General features: G+C 38.0%; 1 protein-coding gene across 1 annotated transcript in view; it reads right to left on the bottom strand.

The window, feature by feature from the left end:
* Window positions 1-7,508: 7,508 nt before the first annotated feature.
* Window positions 7,509-14,895, bottom strand: part of LOC149835454 (protein SUPPRESSOR OF GENE SILENCING 3 homolog) — a 35,421-nt gene continuing 28,034 nt past the window's right edge. The window contains exon 5 of the mRNA XM_090008531.1: window positions 7,509-7,942. Coding sequence (XP_089864657.1) covers window positions 7,699-7,942 — 244 coding nt within the window. The 3' untranslated portion in view covers window positions 7,509-7,698. The remainder of the gene's footprint in view (window positions 7,943-14,895) is intronic.

Consider the following 14,895-nt stretch of genomic DNA (forward strand, 5'->3'; position numbering starts at 1 on the left):
TCAAATGCTATATAATGAAAGTCTGGATCTTATTTGAACAACCATGGGAGTGTTTGATATAAGTGTTTATTAGATGGAATCAACCTTTTTAGTTACCATGTGGTGATTGGTGATTTCCAGTTCAGGATATTAAGCTGCATACAAATTTGGTGTTCAATTGCATATTAACTTGTATATTAAGTAGATCTTTAGTTGCATATTAAGTTGTATAAGTTATGATGTTCAAATGCATATTTCTTAAAATGTTCCAATGCCTTAAGTGTATATCATCTAAAAGGTTCAAATGGCCATTAAGATGATTATCCCCCAATGTTCATATGCATGCTAAAGTGTATATTTTTCTGAAGTACTATTGCCTAACACTACATATTTGTTGAAAGTATCAAATGCCAACTAAGCTGTATATCTTGTGGAATGTTTAAATGAGAAGGTTATTGGAAAAAAAAGTATATAGTTGTATTACCAAATCTCTAAGATTACCCTGCTTGCTCAATAAAAGACACCAATAGTGTCTTTGCTTGTTGGCAGAGCTTTTAATACATGCCACCCTTTTTATATATGAAGGCGTTGTGGCAATTTGCTATTAAAGAATAAATAAATCATAATAATGATGATGAATGATGATTTGATAACCGAACCTATGGGTCGGTTTGTTATGGACATATGAATGTCAGGACAGTGTATTGAGGGTCATGCATAAACCATCGAAGTTATGATATGAATCCACATGAAAAAGAAAACATAATATTGTTGCCCGACTGGTTTAAAGGCACCGGGGCATTCGTGCTTGACTGGTTTAAAGGCACCGGAGCACTTTGGGTGGGTTACGCAATCAATATGACAAAGGATTGGGACTGGTTTATACACCTTGGTAAAATGACTAAGGTTGGGAATTCTACTGCTATGATAGTAGAAGGAAGTTGGGGAAATGCCCCATACTTCGGGAACATAATTAAATGAAAAGATTAAACCACTCAGATTCGGGCTTACCTTGGAGAGGGTAGGTGGTACAAAACTCCGGGGACATGTGTTTTACTGTTTCGAGCTAAAGTGACTCGATGGTCCCCAGTCCTCGGAGTTGGGGGACCCAGACTACCAATATGTCCTAGGTGATAGCTCTTTGTTCTTCTGCAGAAGTTAGGATGCATCCTGTTTTGGTTTTTGGCCTTTGGGAGTTTCTCTCGGTCACTGGCCGCTCCCTTGGGATTTCAGTCTTAGTTAAAATGTTCGGGTTAATAAAATACCCTTGAATAATATACCCCCGAACGTTTTCTTCTGAGATGGTTGCCTTGGCCCACGTGTACCCGTGGGATAAGAAAAGATAAACATCAATTAGAACAGTTAGGTATCACTGTGATGGAGTCATTAAAGAGACATTTGCATATTTTTCAGTATGCTCTATATTGTGAAATTGTAATGATCTGAAATCCTGAAATGGGTAAATACGAGGTGATTGAACTATTACATGAAAGTTATGCATGTTATTGTTGTTGTTGTTGCATCTCCTACCTCACTTGCTTATTAATGTTGCATACTATGCCTTACCTGCTCAGTTATTGTTATTGCATAATTGTTTACCTGCTCCTGTATATGACTGTTGATTTCTGTTGTTGCTTACTTGCTTATGTATATATTAAAAATCACCTATGACACCCACATCTCATACTGGACTCATGATATACCTGCATTAAGAGTTACAGTTTTCCTACTTAGACGTGGTAGTCTAATTCCAATCAATTTACTATTTTTCAGGTAAAGAATAGGGTTTATGAGAGGTTGCGGGATGAGGTATCGGATCGAGATTTTTGGATTTATTGTTCCAGGGATCGCTTGGGTTTCCTTTTTTTGATTTTAACTCTGATGATTTTCATTGACATTGAAATGAAATAAATGTGTTGGGTTTTCTCTCCGCCGTAATGTCTCGAAATGTTTAGCCCTATTTTATTTTCTTGTTTCTGCTGTTATAAAAAAAAAAAATCTTCAAATTTTGTGTTAAAATTTTCGGGACGTTACAAGGAGAGTACACATGAAGTTTTACACCATGGATACTGAACTAGCCCTACCGCTAACGTAACATCTATTGGTTAAATGGGTCGGGTCAGAGTTTGGTGATAAAGAATGAGAATGAGGTTGGATTAGAATCCGGGTCAGACCAGAAGGGTCTGATTAGTATATGGAGCTGCGTATGGTTTGTGAAATGTCATACCCGTGTTTTTTCAATGTAAAAAGGATTAAAAAACATACTGTTTTACAGGGTATGGACCAGGTCTGGTTCATGTAATTCTAATAGGTGCTGGGTATGGTTTTTCATAAGGCAGACTGGATAGAACCCGGTTCCAGACCTGGTACCCGCACCTTTAACTGAATCCAGGTATGAACTCACCTGGGTGCGAACCAGATCCGACCCGTTGACACTCTCGGCTTGTAACTGACATCTAAATCACAATAGTAGTTTCTCCTCGTCATAAAAAAAATAAAAAGATTACCATTTCAAGGGTATTTAGTAAACAACTAATTCATGAAACTTTTGGTTGTTGTTTTTTTTATATATTTTAAGTTATAGTCAATATTGCACCATAATTGATATTTGTTCTAGAAGGAACAAATAAAGCTGGCTCCAAACTTCTATTTTTTTCAGATACTGATGCACTCTTCCATGATGCTACTTTTCACATATGGCCATTAGTGGCCCCACCTCTCAGATATGCAAATTTTCTCCTCATGTCCCTTGTGCATTGTTTATTTGATAAATAGTAAAGAAATAATAAATCTATGGCCTAAGTCTAACAACTCTGGATACTGTTTATACCTTATTCTCCCCAATGTTATCAGTATCGGTGCGTATCGGTCGATACCCATAGTATCGGTAGAAAATCGATATGCTTCACTGCTAAATTGGTTATTTTTTAATAAATATAAAAAATACCAAAATTAAATTTTGATATTATTTTAATAGTTTTGACATGTGTCATGTTGTTATGATTGACACGTACGTAATTTTTTATTTTATTTTTTGACAGATGCATAATGATTCACTTGAGTATCGGGTATCGGTCTATACAGATGAATCGGCGGCCAAACGATTCAGGGCCAATACCGATACTGACAACATTGTCTACCTCATCCAATTCCCCTAATTGCCTTCTCTCATCCGCTGGTCAGCCTACTAGGTGCTCTCAAGGTATATTATTTATTTTTTGGTTTCTCTCTACGAATTACTGAAATTTTCATAAATCGAGTTTTTTGTACAAGTCCATTGTCTTCATCAAGGCAATAGAAAATTTGAACTTATGTCACAAGGACACGAACATGACAAGTATAACAATTAGTGAAACCAATTTCAAAAATTAGGATACAAGGACAAACAGACACATAAGGGGAAACATTGGGTACTTTTAGTAGTAGTACATACTGCTAGCAAAAAATATAGGCATGTGCAGTGATGGACATGGAGCTAGGTCCTTAGGCCCAACTAGTAAACGGGTTGGGCAGAGAGGGGCTGAGTTGAGCTCCAATGAGTTGGCAGCTTAGCTTGGTCTGGAACCTGGCCCATTACTAGTTGGTCCGGACCGGCCCGACTCTCAACAGGGTTGGGCTGCTCAAGACCGGCCAAGACCGCCTCGACCAGGTACCTAAAAGCCCATTGGGTGCCAGGCTCAATGTCCAAACCTAGATGTGTGTTTTTTTTTTTCGATAAGGAAGCTGGGGGTTGGCCCCTACCTTTATTAGAGCTATGAACTATGTACAACAGAACAACTGTAGGTGTGTGTTATTTGCTAAATCTGGCCACTATACGTATTCAGCATGGATCCGGAACCTCACTTCGGATCAAATTATTTTGACATAAAAGTTGACTCTTTAATGAAAAATGTGGACTTTTGATTTTCAATGCTCCTAAATGTCGCAATTGGACAATCGAAACATGAATTTAACTAATTGAGTCATCTAGATTATATCTATAGGGTTTGTTCCACAAGAATATCTCAATAAACTGCTGAAAAAGTGATTTTTTTTAGAGAATGGTACATTATGTGTAGCTCTCTCTCTCTCTCTCTCTCTCTCTCTCTCTCTCTCTCTCTCTCTCTCTCTCTCTCTCTCTCTATATATATATATATATATATATATATATATATATATATATATATATAGAGAGAGAGAGAGAGAGAGACAAGATTAGGGGTGGCAAAACCTGACACGACCCGCCAACCCGCCTCTTAGATGGGTTCGGGTTTGGAAAAAATGAACCCGTTTAATAAACGGGTCGACCTGCCTAACCCGTTTATTAAACGGTTCGGGTTCATGTTAGGGGTATGCCAACCCGGCTGACCCGTTTAATAAACGGGTTAGGCGGGTGGGTCAACCCGCCAACCCGACCTGCCAACCTGACCCACGAACTTGAGAACCCGTTTACCCGACCCAACCCATTTATTAAATGGGTTGGTGGGTCGTGTCGGGTTAGCCGTTTATTAAACGGGCCGGGTTCGTGTTTGCCACAGCCGACCCGTTTAATAAATGGGTCGGGGTCGGGTTGAGGTATGCTGACCCGCCAACCCATCGGGTCGACCCGCCAACCTGCCAACCCAACACGATTGCCACCCCTACACACCGATACAGCATATCATTAGATGCCCCAGTTGTCGGACATGCTCGGATGCACAGCCTTCAGCCACGGCGTCAAATTTTTTTCAAAAAATTCACCTTTAGCGGCAGCACCTGTTTTTCACCCAGGTCTTTAGCAGCGGTTAAGACCGCCGCTAAAAAGTGCAAAATCTGTCTGATTTTGGTCGGACTTTTTAGGTATACGACGCCCTACTCTCTCTAGAGAGAGAGAGTACATATATAGATAGATAGAGAGTACATATAGAGAGAGATGTTGGCACTTCTATACTGCACAAGTCTCTTATTTTCAAGTTCTTTGTTCTTCTATTAAATGGTATTTGTTTTTTCATTATGGCTTTTAATCTCTCACGCCTAGTGGCAAGAGCCAACAAGAGTAATGCCTCACCATTGGATCCCCAGTTTCCCAGGGTGAGATTGGAAGCTTGAGTGATTGGAGTTTGCGTGGAGAATCAACTGCACTATGCAGAACAGATGTCAAACTTAGCTGTGTTCGTAGCTTTTAGAGGTGGACCACATAAGGCAGGATGGTCGTGGATCCCCATCCGGGTTCTTCCTCGCTTGGGCAAGGGTTCCTCATCATCAAAAAAATAAAAAAATTGAGGAACAGAAATACAATTCTTAGGTAAAATTTTGTTTTTTTTTGTTTTTGTTTTTTTTAGAGGAACAATTCTTAGGTAAGTTGAGTGCCAGTTTAAAAGTGCAAACAACGTGTTTTTAATGCACTAACTTATTGCCTACAAAAAAATTTATTTTCTACCGAAAAAATACCAACTTATTGTGAAATTCATCACAATATATTGCCCACAAAGGCTTCGCTTATCTGGTAGGGGTGACTTGTGAATGTCACCAAGTTCGAAACCCATGGGTGGCATCCATTGCCACAATGTCAAATCTGGGTGTACGACCTCAAGGGTTTTACCAACTGGAAGCCAGCCAATGTGCCATTGGCGATGAAGGGGTTTTTTCCTTGGATTATCCGAAAAGAAAAAAATCATCGCATTATATTTTTACTTTCAATGAATAATATATGGCCAGAATGCCAGGTTGCCAAACTCCAGGTTTAGGGCTACCACCAGTAAGGGATGTTGGATATAGTCTGATGTAAGATCATTGGATTTGGAGTTTGATTCGGACTTAGATATGTGGAGCCTATGCTACACCCAGGTCCAATTATAGTATATACCCTAATAGATCCGACATAATCGGATGGAGCTGAAACCCAACAACATTTTACCGTGTAAATCCATGTTATACGGTTCCTACTAGCCATATAAGCAGATGTTAGTGTTCAAATAAGAAGCCATGCAATTACCAGGGAAAATATTGGCTACCCCTGTGGGCTCCAAACCTACTAGTTGAAACACATACGGGAGGTCGTTTTAACTTTCAACAATATCTGACCTCGTGGATGTGTTACAGCATGATCAAAATAGTAGAAATTGAGAAGATAAAAAATATGATTGGTTCGAGGGTCAAAAATTTTGTACATTGTTAACTATTGATTTTTATTAAACCAAACATGCAAATCACATCTGGAAGGTAATATGTGCAAAAAAAAAAATAAGTTTTTCATTAGGGGGTTTAGAGCCCACAAGGTCAGCAAGTATTATCATTAAAGACTAGGCAGCAAAACAGTCAGCTAGACACCCGAGACCGAGAGAGATTGATTTCTATGAAGATATGACTGAAAAGTGATTAGTAATGAGAACGAAGCCACCATCTCACGCAGTAAAATAACATTACAATATGCATTTAATCATATACATGATGTTTACAAAACACAATCTCTTATTTACCACTTGATTTAGTCAAGCCAAGTGCCCCATGCTACTCAGTTTAACAACTCTCAACCATGAAACTAAATCTTTGAGTTCACTTTCATTCATTCAACACAATATTTTTTAGGGGGAGGGGGGTGAGGGAATTAACCCTATGTGATCTACATGATCCCTTTAAAGGATATCGGCTTTTGGATCATCCAACTCCAATGTATAAGCAGGCTTTTCTAAAGCTTCAAAAAATCAATGATCATTAAAACACACCAAAATTTCAGGATTTAAAAAAAGTTTATTCTGAAAAGATGATCCAAGAGTCAGATCCTAACAAATCGACCATGCTAAACATATCCATAGAGTAAAAACAGCTGGAAATTATGAGTTTCCATAGCAAAAATATGCCCTGCAAGTGTGCTTTTGTGTGTGTGCACGCACCCACGTCCACATGCACATATCGTGTTAATAAATGGAAATCTATTTATGAACTTCCAAGCATAGTGAACCTACACACGTGCTTTAATATAGCTTATGTGCACATGTTTTCCGTTGAAAATTTTGGACATAGAAAGCCTTCTATTTTCAATAGTTACATTTTCCTGCAATTTGAGCTCTTCTACATTTTACGTGATAAAGTTGTGTAATGTAACTAAACAAACCATGATAAATTTATACGTACAACCAGAATTACACAAAAATGCATGACACATCGATAAACCCATACGTGGACATGAACAAGGTAAAATATGCATGCTGCCGAAGATTTTAAATGACATAAATGGTTTCGTGCAATAAATGCAACGGTCATCAGTATTTAGTAATTTTATAAAGAATTTGTTTTTTACAGGGTAATTTTATAAAGACTAAATCACATATTCATTACTAGACATTTGAAAACACATAATTGTATATTCTTTATAAAATTACCAAAAATGTTCATAACAGTGACAATTAATGCATGAAACTAGTGCCATTTTATACTTTGATAAGAGAACAAATTTGCAGGGAACATATTACTGTTCATGTGTAACAAAGTGCAAAAGACATGGTATTAATATTTCATAGTGGACAAATTTGCAGTAAACATATTCTGAATGCAAACATTAATACTCTCTCTCTCAAAAGAAACATATTAGGTTTTGCATATTTGAAAGCACACATGCAACTGTAATAAGACCCTATGTGGTTGGGACAAAGCTAGATGATAAGCATATAATAAAACAAAGAACTCACAGGAAACGTCTCAATCAAATGCAGAATACACTGTTGGTCTTACAAAGCTGAGATTGTTTTTTAATAACACTATTTAACTCAAATTAGGATCGCAAAATGCTTTCCGAGTCTTTTCAGCATACTTCTCCGACAGCTCACTTCTTTCCTTCTCTATCATCTTCTCCAACTCCATATTTGCTTCTAGATTTCTCAGCTTAATTTCTTTAAGCTTCCGACAATGATCTTCACAGAGAGATTGCTTTTCACACTCATATTCCTCCAAATCCTTGAAACTCATTTCTGCTTCATCTGACAGCCTTGATACCTCTTCCTCAATCCTGTGGCATCAGGTTTGATAATCAGTCATGCAATCTATGATATCGTAAGAACTCACGATAGTATCTATGTACACAATTTTCCTTTTCTATCAAACAATATTATTCATCATATCAAATGCTCAATCAAATCCCACATTTTATACAGTGCCAAAAGAAAAAAATAAGTGCTTGATAAATAGTTGCATAATGGAAAGAAGTAACAATTCACAGAATAATCACAGAAGTGCAGATCAAACGTCTGTTTTATTACTGACACAAATGCATAGCCAATTAAATCAAGCTGCATGAAGAATGACGCACCAATTCTTTGTAGAACTTTGTATGGACAAGCAGGAAAAACATGGTAGAACTTACAGGAACAAGCAAGAAATATGATTTTAAAGAGTGACAATCAAACGTTCATTTGAAGCATCTAAATGTAGTTATGAACTGGTGCAGGACCGACTTGTACAGGTGGGGCAGCACGCTTCCCCAAAATGCACTTCGGAAGTGCAAAACGTTGCACTACCGAAACACCTGGGAAAGCACCCTTTTGAAATGGGAAGAGTGTTTCCCATTTAGGGGAAGCATGCTTCCCTTTAAGAAGAAATGCATTTCCCCTAAATGGGAAGCTCATTTCCCCTAAATGGGAAGCTCGTTTCCCCTTCAATAGGAATCAAGCTTCCCCTAATTGGGAAGTGAGCTTCCTATTAAAGGACATTTTAGCCCTTACGAAATTGGTTTTTACCAAAAAAACACAAAAGAATGAAATAACCTTTTTTTAAGGGTATAACAGTTTTTTTGGGGCATATAAAAGGGAAAGTTGATGCCCTAATCAACTCTCTCTCTCTCTCTCTCTCTCTCTCTCTCTCTCTCTCTCTCTCTCTCTCTCTCTCTGTGATAACCTCCTCGTCCGGCGACGACCTCCTCCGGTGATGACTTGTGACCATGGGTGTAATCTTCAGGTACGCCTCTCTCTCTCTCTCTCTCTCTCTCTCTCTCTCTCTCTCTCTCTCTCTCTCTCTCTCTCTCTCTCTCTCTTTGTATCTTTGCCTCACTCTCTCTCCCTATGTCTCTCACTCTATTTCCCTCTAACACTCACTTATTCTCCGGTGTCCACTCAGTATAACAATGGGGGTTCAACCAACCATGAACCAAGGGGATCAGGGTCTGACTTGAATTCTCATTACACCTCAGATATTAGTGTTGAATCGACGTGAAGGAGCATGTTTCCGAGTTTTTCTCAAAGGCCTAGCAGCATTTGTGTTTTCATGTTCTCAGAGATGAGAGCTGCGACAAAAAATTTGAGGAGTTCGCTTACGGTAGGAGGAGGAGGATTTGTTTGTGTGTACAAAGGAAGTCTCCAAAGTGTAAATGATCCCAATTCGAGGCAGAAAGTGGCTGTGAAACAATTGAATAGAAAAGGCTTGCAGGTATCCTTGTAGTTCTGTCCAATAAGGACATTGTAGTCTTTTTTCATTTTGTTTTTCTTTTCTTATTTTCCTTTTTCTTTCTTTTATTTTTCCTAAAAATGCATTTAATGCATTCACATTGGGGGTCCCAACTAAGAGTCGTTGGGAGCCCAACGACACCTTGTTGGGCCTCCCAATGTGGTCTCTCTCTCTTACTTTTCTCCCTTTCTCTCTCTCTCTCATTCCTTCTGGCTTATAAATAAGTGAGGTATCCCCCTTTGTAAAGCATTGGCTTCTTCAAGCCCTTTCTTGCATTTATAAGAATTTATGTTTGCAAGCCATTGTTGGCTTTTGTGTAAGTCCGTTTTGGACTTTTTCTTTTGCTTTTTATATGTGAATGTCCATTGTAGGACATTGTTTTTATTTCCGCATATTTCATTACATGGTATCTGAGCCAAGTGTATGCTCTTGATTCTTGATATAGCTAGTTGACTAGTTATATTTTTCATTTTGTATTTCTCTTTCTTGGTTTGTCTTCTTGAGTTTAAAAATGAAAGGAGAACAAAAGATCGATCTCTCCTTCAAACTTAATGGTTCCAACTACATGATGTGGGACGCCGCCATGGAGAACAACCTCAAGGGTAAAAAGCTTTGGAGATATGCCATGGGCACTATTCCGGAACCGCAACTCCAACTCACCAAGATGGATGGTGATCAAGAAAAAGCTCTTGAAGGAAATGCATGCATGAAGGCCATTAAAGATCACCAATCTAAAGTGGAAGATTGGGAAAGCAAGCATGCAAAAATTCTTGCTTGGTTCATGAACGTGGAGCTTAAAATTTGTGCCAACATTGCTAAATTTCGGATGGCAAATGAAGCATGGTTCTTTATGAAAGGTATGTAATGAAATGGTGGTCTTCAACAAATGCACAAATAACTCACAAACAAGTGTCTATTGGAGACACTACAAGCATGACCCTTGAAAGGGTATAAAGGGAAGAACACTTGAAAAATAAATAATACTTTATTCATGAACAAAATGCTTAAGAAGCATGGTTATTTACATTGAAGGGGTTCACCCCTATATATACAAAACAATGGGAGAGAGAGGAGAGCTCATTTTGAGCTCTCCAAAAAGAGACGTTGGATTCCAACGTCTCTTAATATAGCTGTTGGACTATAGTCCAACAGCATTTATTATAGCTGTTGGACTGTAGTCCAACAGCATTTATTATAGCGGTTGGACTACAGTCCAACAGCTACTTGCACAGTCAAGTTCCAACAGGAACTTGACTGGATCAAAATATCTAGTTTCTATTGAACTAGATGCTAAAAAAGAAAATAAAAAAAATAGAAAAAGAAAATAATAAAAGAAAATATAATAATATTAAATAATATATATATATATATTGCAGTTTACATTTTAACACTCCCCTTCAAACTTACGGTACAATGAGCGAAAGTTTGTCTAAGAGGAAGTGAAATCTGGGAGCAGCGAGAGGCTTGGTGAAGAAGTCTGCTAATTGATATTCTGATGTAACATATGGCAGATCAATGGTTCCATGTAAGTACTTCTCTCTGACATAGTGACAGTCCATCTCAATGTGTTTAGTGCGCTCATGGAATGTCCGGTTGCTTGCAATGTAGATCGCACTTTTGTTGTCACAGCACATCTTTGAAGCTTGCGTTGCTTTAGCTCCCATATCTGCTAGCAATCGTCTGAGCCAAACAACCTCCATAGTGGTGGTTGCCATGGCTCTGTATTCAGCTTCGGTGGAGGAAAGAGAGACTTTCTGCTGCTTCTTGCACCTCCACGAAATTAAGGTTTCACCTAGGAACACACAAAAACCAGTAGTTGAGTGTCTATTATTGGGATCACCTCCCCAGTCAGCATCAGTATATGCAATTAAATTTAATGAAGATGAAGCAGACAAGAAGAGTCCTCGTGAAAGAGAGGATTTTAAGTATCTAATAATACGCAAAATCGCTCCCATGTGCACGGAGGTGGGAGCATTCTGAAACTGACTAACTGTATGAACCGCATGAGTTATATCTGGCCTAGTAATGGAAAGATAAGAAAGAGCTCCAACAAGTTGTCTATAAGGAGTAGGATCATCAAGAAGTTCTCCATCATCAATTTTCATTTTAACATTGACAACTTCTGGAGTGTCTACTTTCTTATCATCTGTAATTCCAGACCTGGAAACGATATCAAGAGCAAATTTAGATTGAGATATCAAATACCCCCGAGGGGAATAAGCAACTTCAATGCCTAAAAAATATCTTAATAAACCTAAGTCAGTCATTTCAAAGTGAGTTTTAAGAAGAGATTTGATATTTGCAACTCCCTGTTTGTCGCCTCCGGTGATGATCATATCGTCCACATAGAGAAGAAGAATAATGATGCCTGCATCAGATTTCTTAACAAACAAAGCAGTGTCAGTTAAACAAGGTTGAAAACCAATATCAAGCATAACATGACTAAATCGGTCATACCAGGCTTTTGGAGCCTGTTTAAGACCATAAAGAGCTTTTTCTAGACGAAGAGCTTTACCCTTAGGGATACTAATACCAGGTGGGGCTTCCATGTATACTTCTTCAACGAGATTCCCATTCAGGAAAGCATTTTTGACATCTAATTGAAAGATAGGCCATGTTCTAATGGAGGCCAAGGCTATTAAAGTTCTAACAGTGGTCATACGGGCCACAGGAGCAAATGTTTCTTCATAATCGATGCCATACTCTTGGGCATATCCTTTTGCTACTAAACGGGCCTTATATCTTTCCACGGTCCCATCACTTTTGGTTTTGACTTTGTATACCCACCTACAACCTATAGGTTTCTTACCCGGAGGAATATCTTGTATCGTCCAAGTATTGGCCTTTTCTAGTGCATCCAATTCTATTTTCATGGCTTCTATCCATTCTATATGATTTTTTGCTTGAGAATAGGATGATGGTTCAACATATGATTGTATTAATGTAATGGCGGCCCTATACGTGGGTGAAAAAGATTCATAAGACAAATTTTTCTGGAAGTTTAGAGATTCTAGACATTCTTCTAGGTGGGACTTCAGAGTATTTTTGTAATGCACATGGAAGATTTTGCTCTCTACGTCTTGAATATTGTAGACTAACATCCCTATGGATTTGCTCTTCATTATCATCATTTTCAACAACAATAGGACTTTGATCATTGTCAAGGTCATATCCAACATCACATTCATTGGATTTTGAAGTTGGATCAATTAAAAACGAGTATTCAGTGACATCCTTGGATTTTTCAAATTCAAAGAAGCTTTCTTTTTCCAAAAAAGATACATTTCTTGACACATATAATTTGTCATTTTGAAAATCGAAACACCTATAGCCTTTTTGATTATCAGCATATCCTAAAAAGGCACATGGGATTGCACGAGGAGAGAGTTTATCATTTCTGTTGGTGAAAACAAAACATTTGCATCCAAAGACTCTTAATCTAGAATAATCTGGAGTTAAATTAACAAGCTTTTCTATTGGAGTTGTATTCTTTAATAAGGAAGATGGCATCCTATTAATGAGGTAGGTGGCAGTTAGGACCGCTTCAGCCAAAAAACTTTTTGGAACTTGATTTGCAATTAGCAATGTCCTAGTAGTTTCCATAATGTGCCGATGTTTGCGTTCGGCTAGGCCATTCTGTTGTGGAGTGTGTGGACATGATCTTTCATGTGTAATACCATGTAAATTGAGATAGTCTTTGAATTCGTTGGACATAAATTCTCCCCCTGAATCAGTGCGAAAAACAGAAATATCATTTTGAAACTTATTTTTAACCATTTTATGAAATATTTGGAAGTTAGCAAAGACATCAGATTTATGTTTAAGAAAATAAATCCAAGTATGTCTAGAAAAGTCATCAACAAAAATGACATAATATGTATAACCACCTTTGGAAATAACTGGTGCGGGGCCCCAAACATCCGAATGTATTAACTCAAGTAGTCGTGAGGAAACAAAAGTTCTACTAAGAAATGGTAACCTTTTCATTTTGCCAAGAATGCAGTCTTTACAAGAAAAATTTTCAGAATTACAAAATTTTTCCAAACTTGGAAAATATTGAATTTTAGACATATGAGGATGGCCAAGCCTTTTGTGCCATAAATCCAATTCTAATTTCTGAATATTATAACAAAATGCATTCTTGGGTAATTCCAAAAAGTCCATGTAATAAAGTCCTCCTTCTCTATGGCCTTCCCCAATCAGCTTCCCTGACTGGCGATCCTGTACCCAGCAACCATGAGAAGAGAAGGAGATATTACATCCATAATCAGATATTTGCGAGACAGATAAGAGATTCAAATTAAGTTTAGGGATATATCTAACTTCTGGGATAAAAAATCTTTTGGATTTTTGAAGATTTTCAAAACATCCTATTCCTTTTACTTCGAGAGATGTGCCATCGGCTGTAAAAACCTTTGACACACTTGAGTCATTTTTAAGACATTCGGATAGACTATTAACATTTGGGGTCATATGAAAAGAAGCACCAGAATCTAAAAGCCAAGGAAAGTTACCTGGACCGGAGAAAGATGCAACTGCCGCTCCAGTTGAGGCTTCGGTTGAGGAGGATACCCCTTTGAGAAGAGGTTGAAGGATTTCCATCAGTTGAGCCATAGACACAGGTGCATCTTGATCTTTTGACTCAGATTCAACAGATGCAACTCTTTTTTCTTCTCTTCTTTTTAACTTTGGACATTGAGGCCTATAGTGCCCCGGTTCATGACAATGATGACAAATAACTTTTCTTTTATCAAAGTCGCCGTTTTGCCTTCCAAAATGAGGCGGCTTGTAAGTACGAGTATGATTCCCCGGTCTAGATACAGCTAAAACGGAGTCATCATCAACTTTTGGAGTACTTTTTCTAAGTCTATTTTCCTCCATAGTGAGTTCTTCTATAGTATCAACAATAGAAGGAATTTTTCCACGATGTAAAAGGGCCGATTTGGTGGATTCAAACTCCGGCCTTAGACCATTCACAAATTGATAGAAATGTTCCATATCGAGTAAGCTCGATGTCTTCGGCACAATGCCATTTGGGCTCAAGAAGAGCCAACTCTTCCCAAAGTTCGGACAACTCATTATAATATTCTCGAATAGTTTTATCTTTTTGAGTCATTGTCCGAACTTTATCTTGTAAATTGCATACATGTGCAATATCTTTAAGGGAATACATGTTTTTGAGGTATTCCCAAGCCTTATCGGCATGCTCAAACTTAGCTAGAATAGAGCATTTTTTAATGTCTATGCTATTGATGAGCCATGACATAATTTTTGCATGTCCCATCCTCCATTCTTTCCATTTCTTTTCATAAGTGGCTAACGCCTTACTCTTCTCTTCTTCCGTTAGAGGAACCTCTTTATCACCCTCTTTCTTGGTAAGAGATAGTTTAGGTTCCAAATCGGAACCATCCACTATACCCCATAAACCTTTTCCCCAAATGTGGTGCTTCATAATCGAAGCCCACATTACATAGTTAGTATCATTTAGCTTCATAGGAATGATGGTGATCTTATCATTTTCAT

This window comes from Nuphar pumila, chromosome 6 (genome assembly GCF_984573655.1).
Source record: "Nuphar pumila chromosome 6, dmNupPumi1.hap1.1, whole genome shotgun sequence".
NCBI lineage: Eukaryota > Viridiplantae > Streptophyta > Magnoliopsida > Nymphaeales > Nymphaeaceae > Nuphar > Nuphar pumila.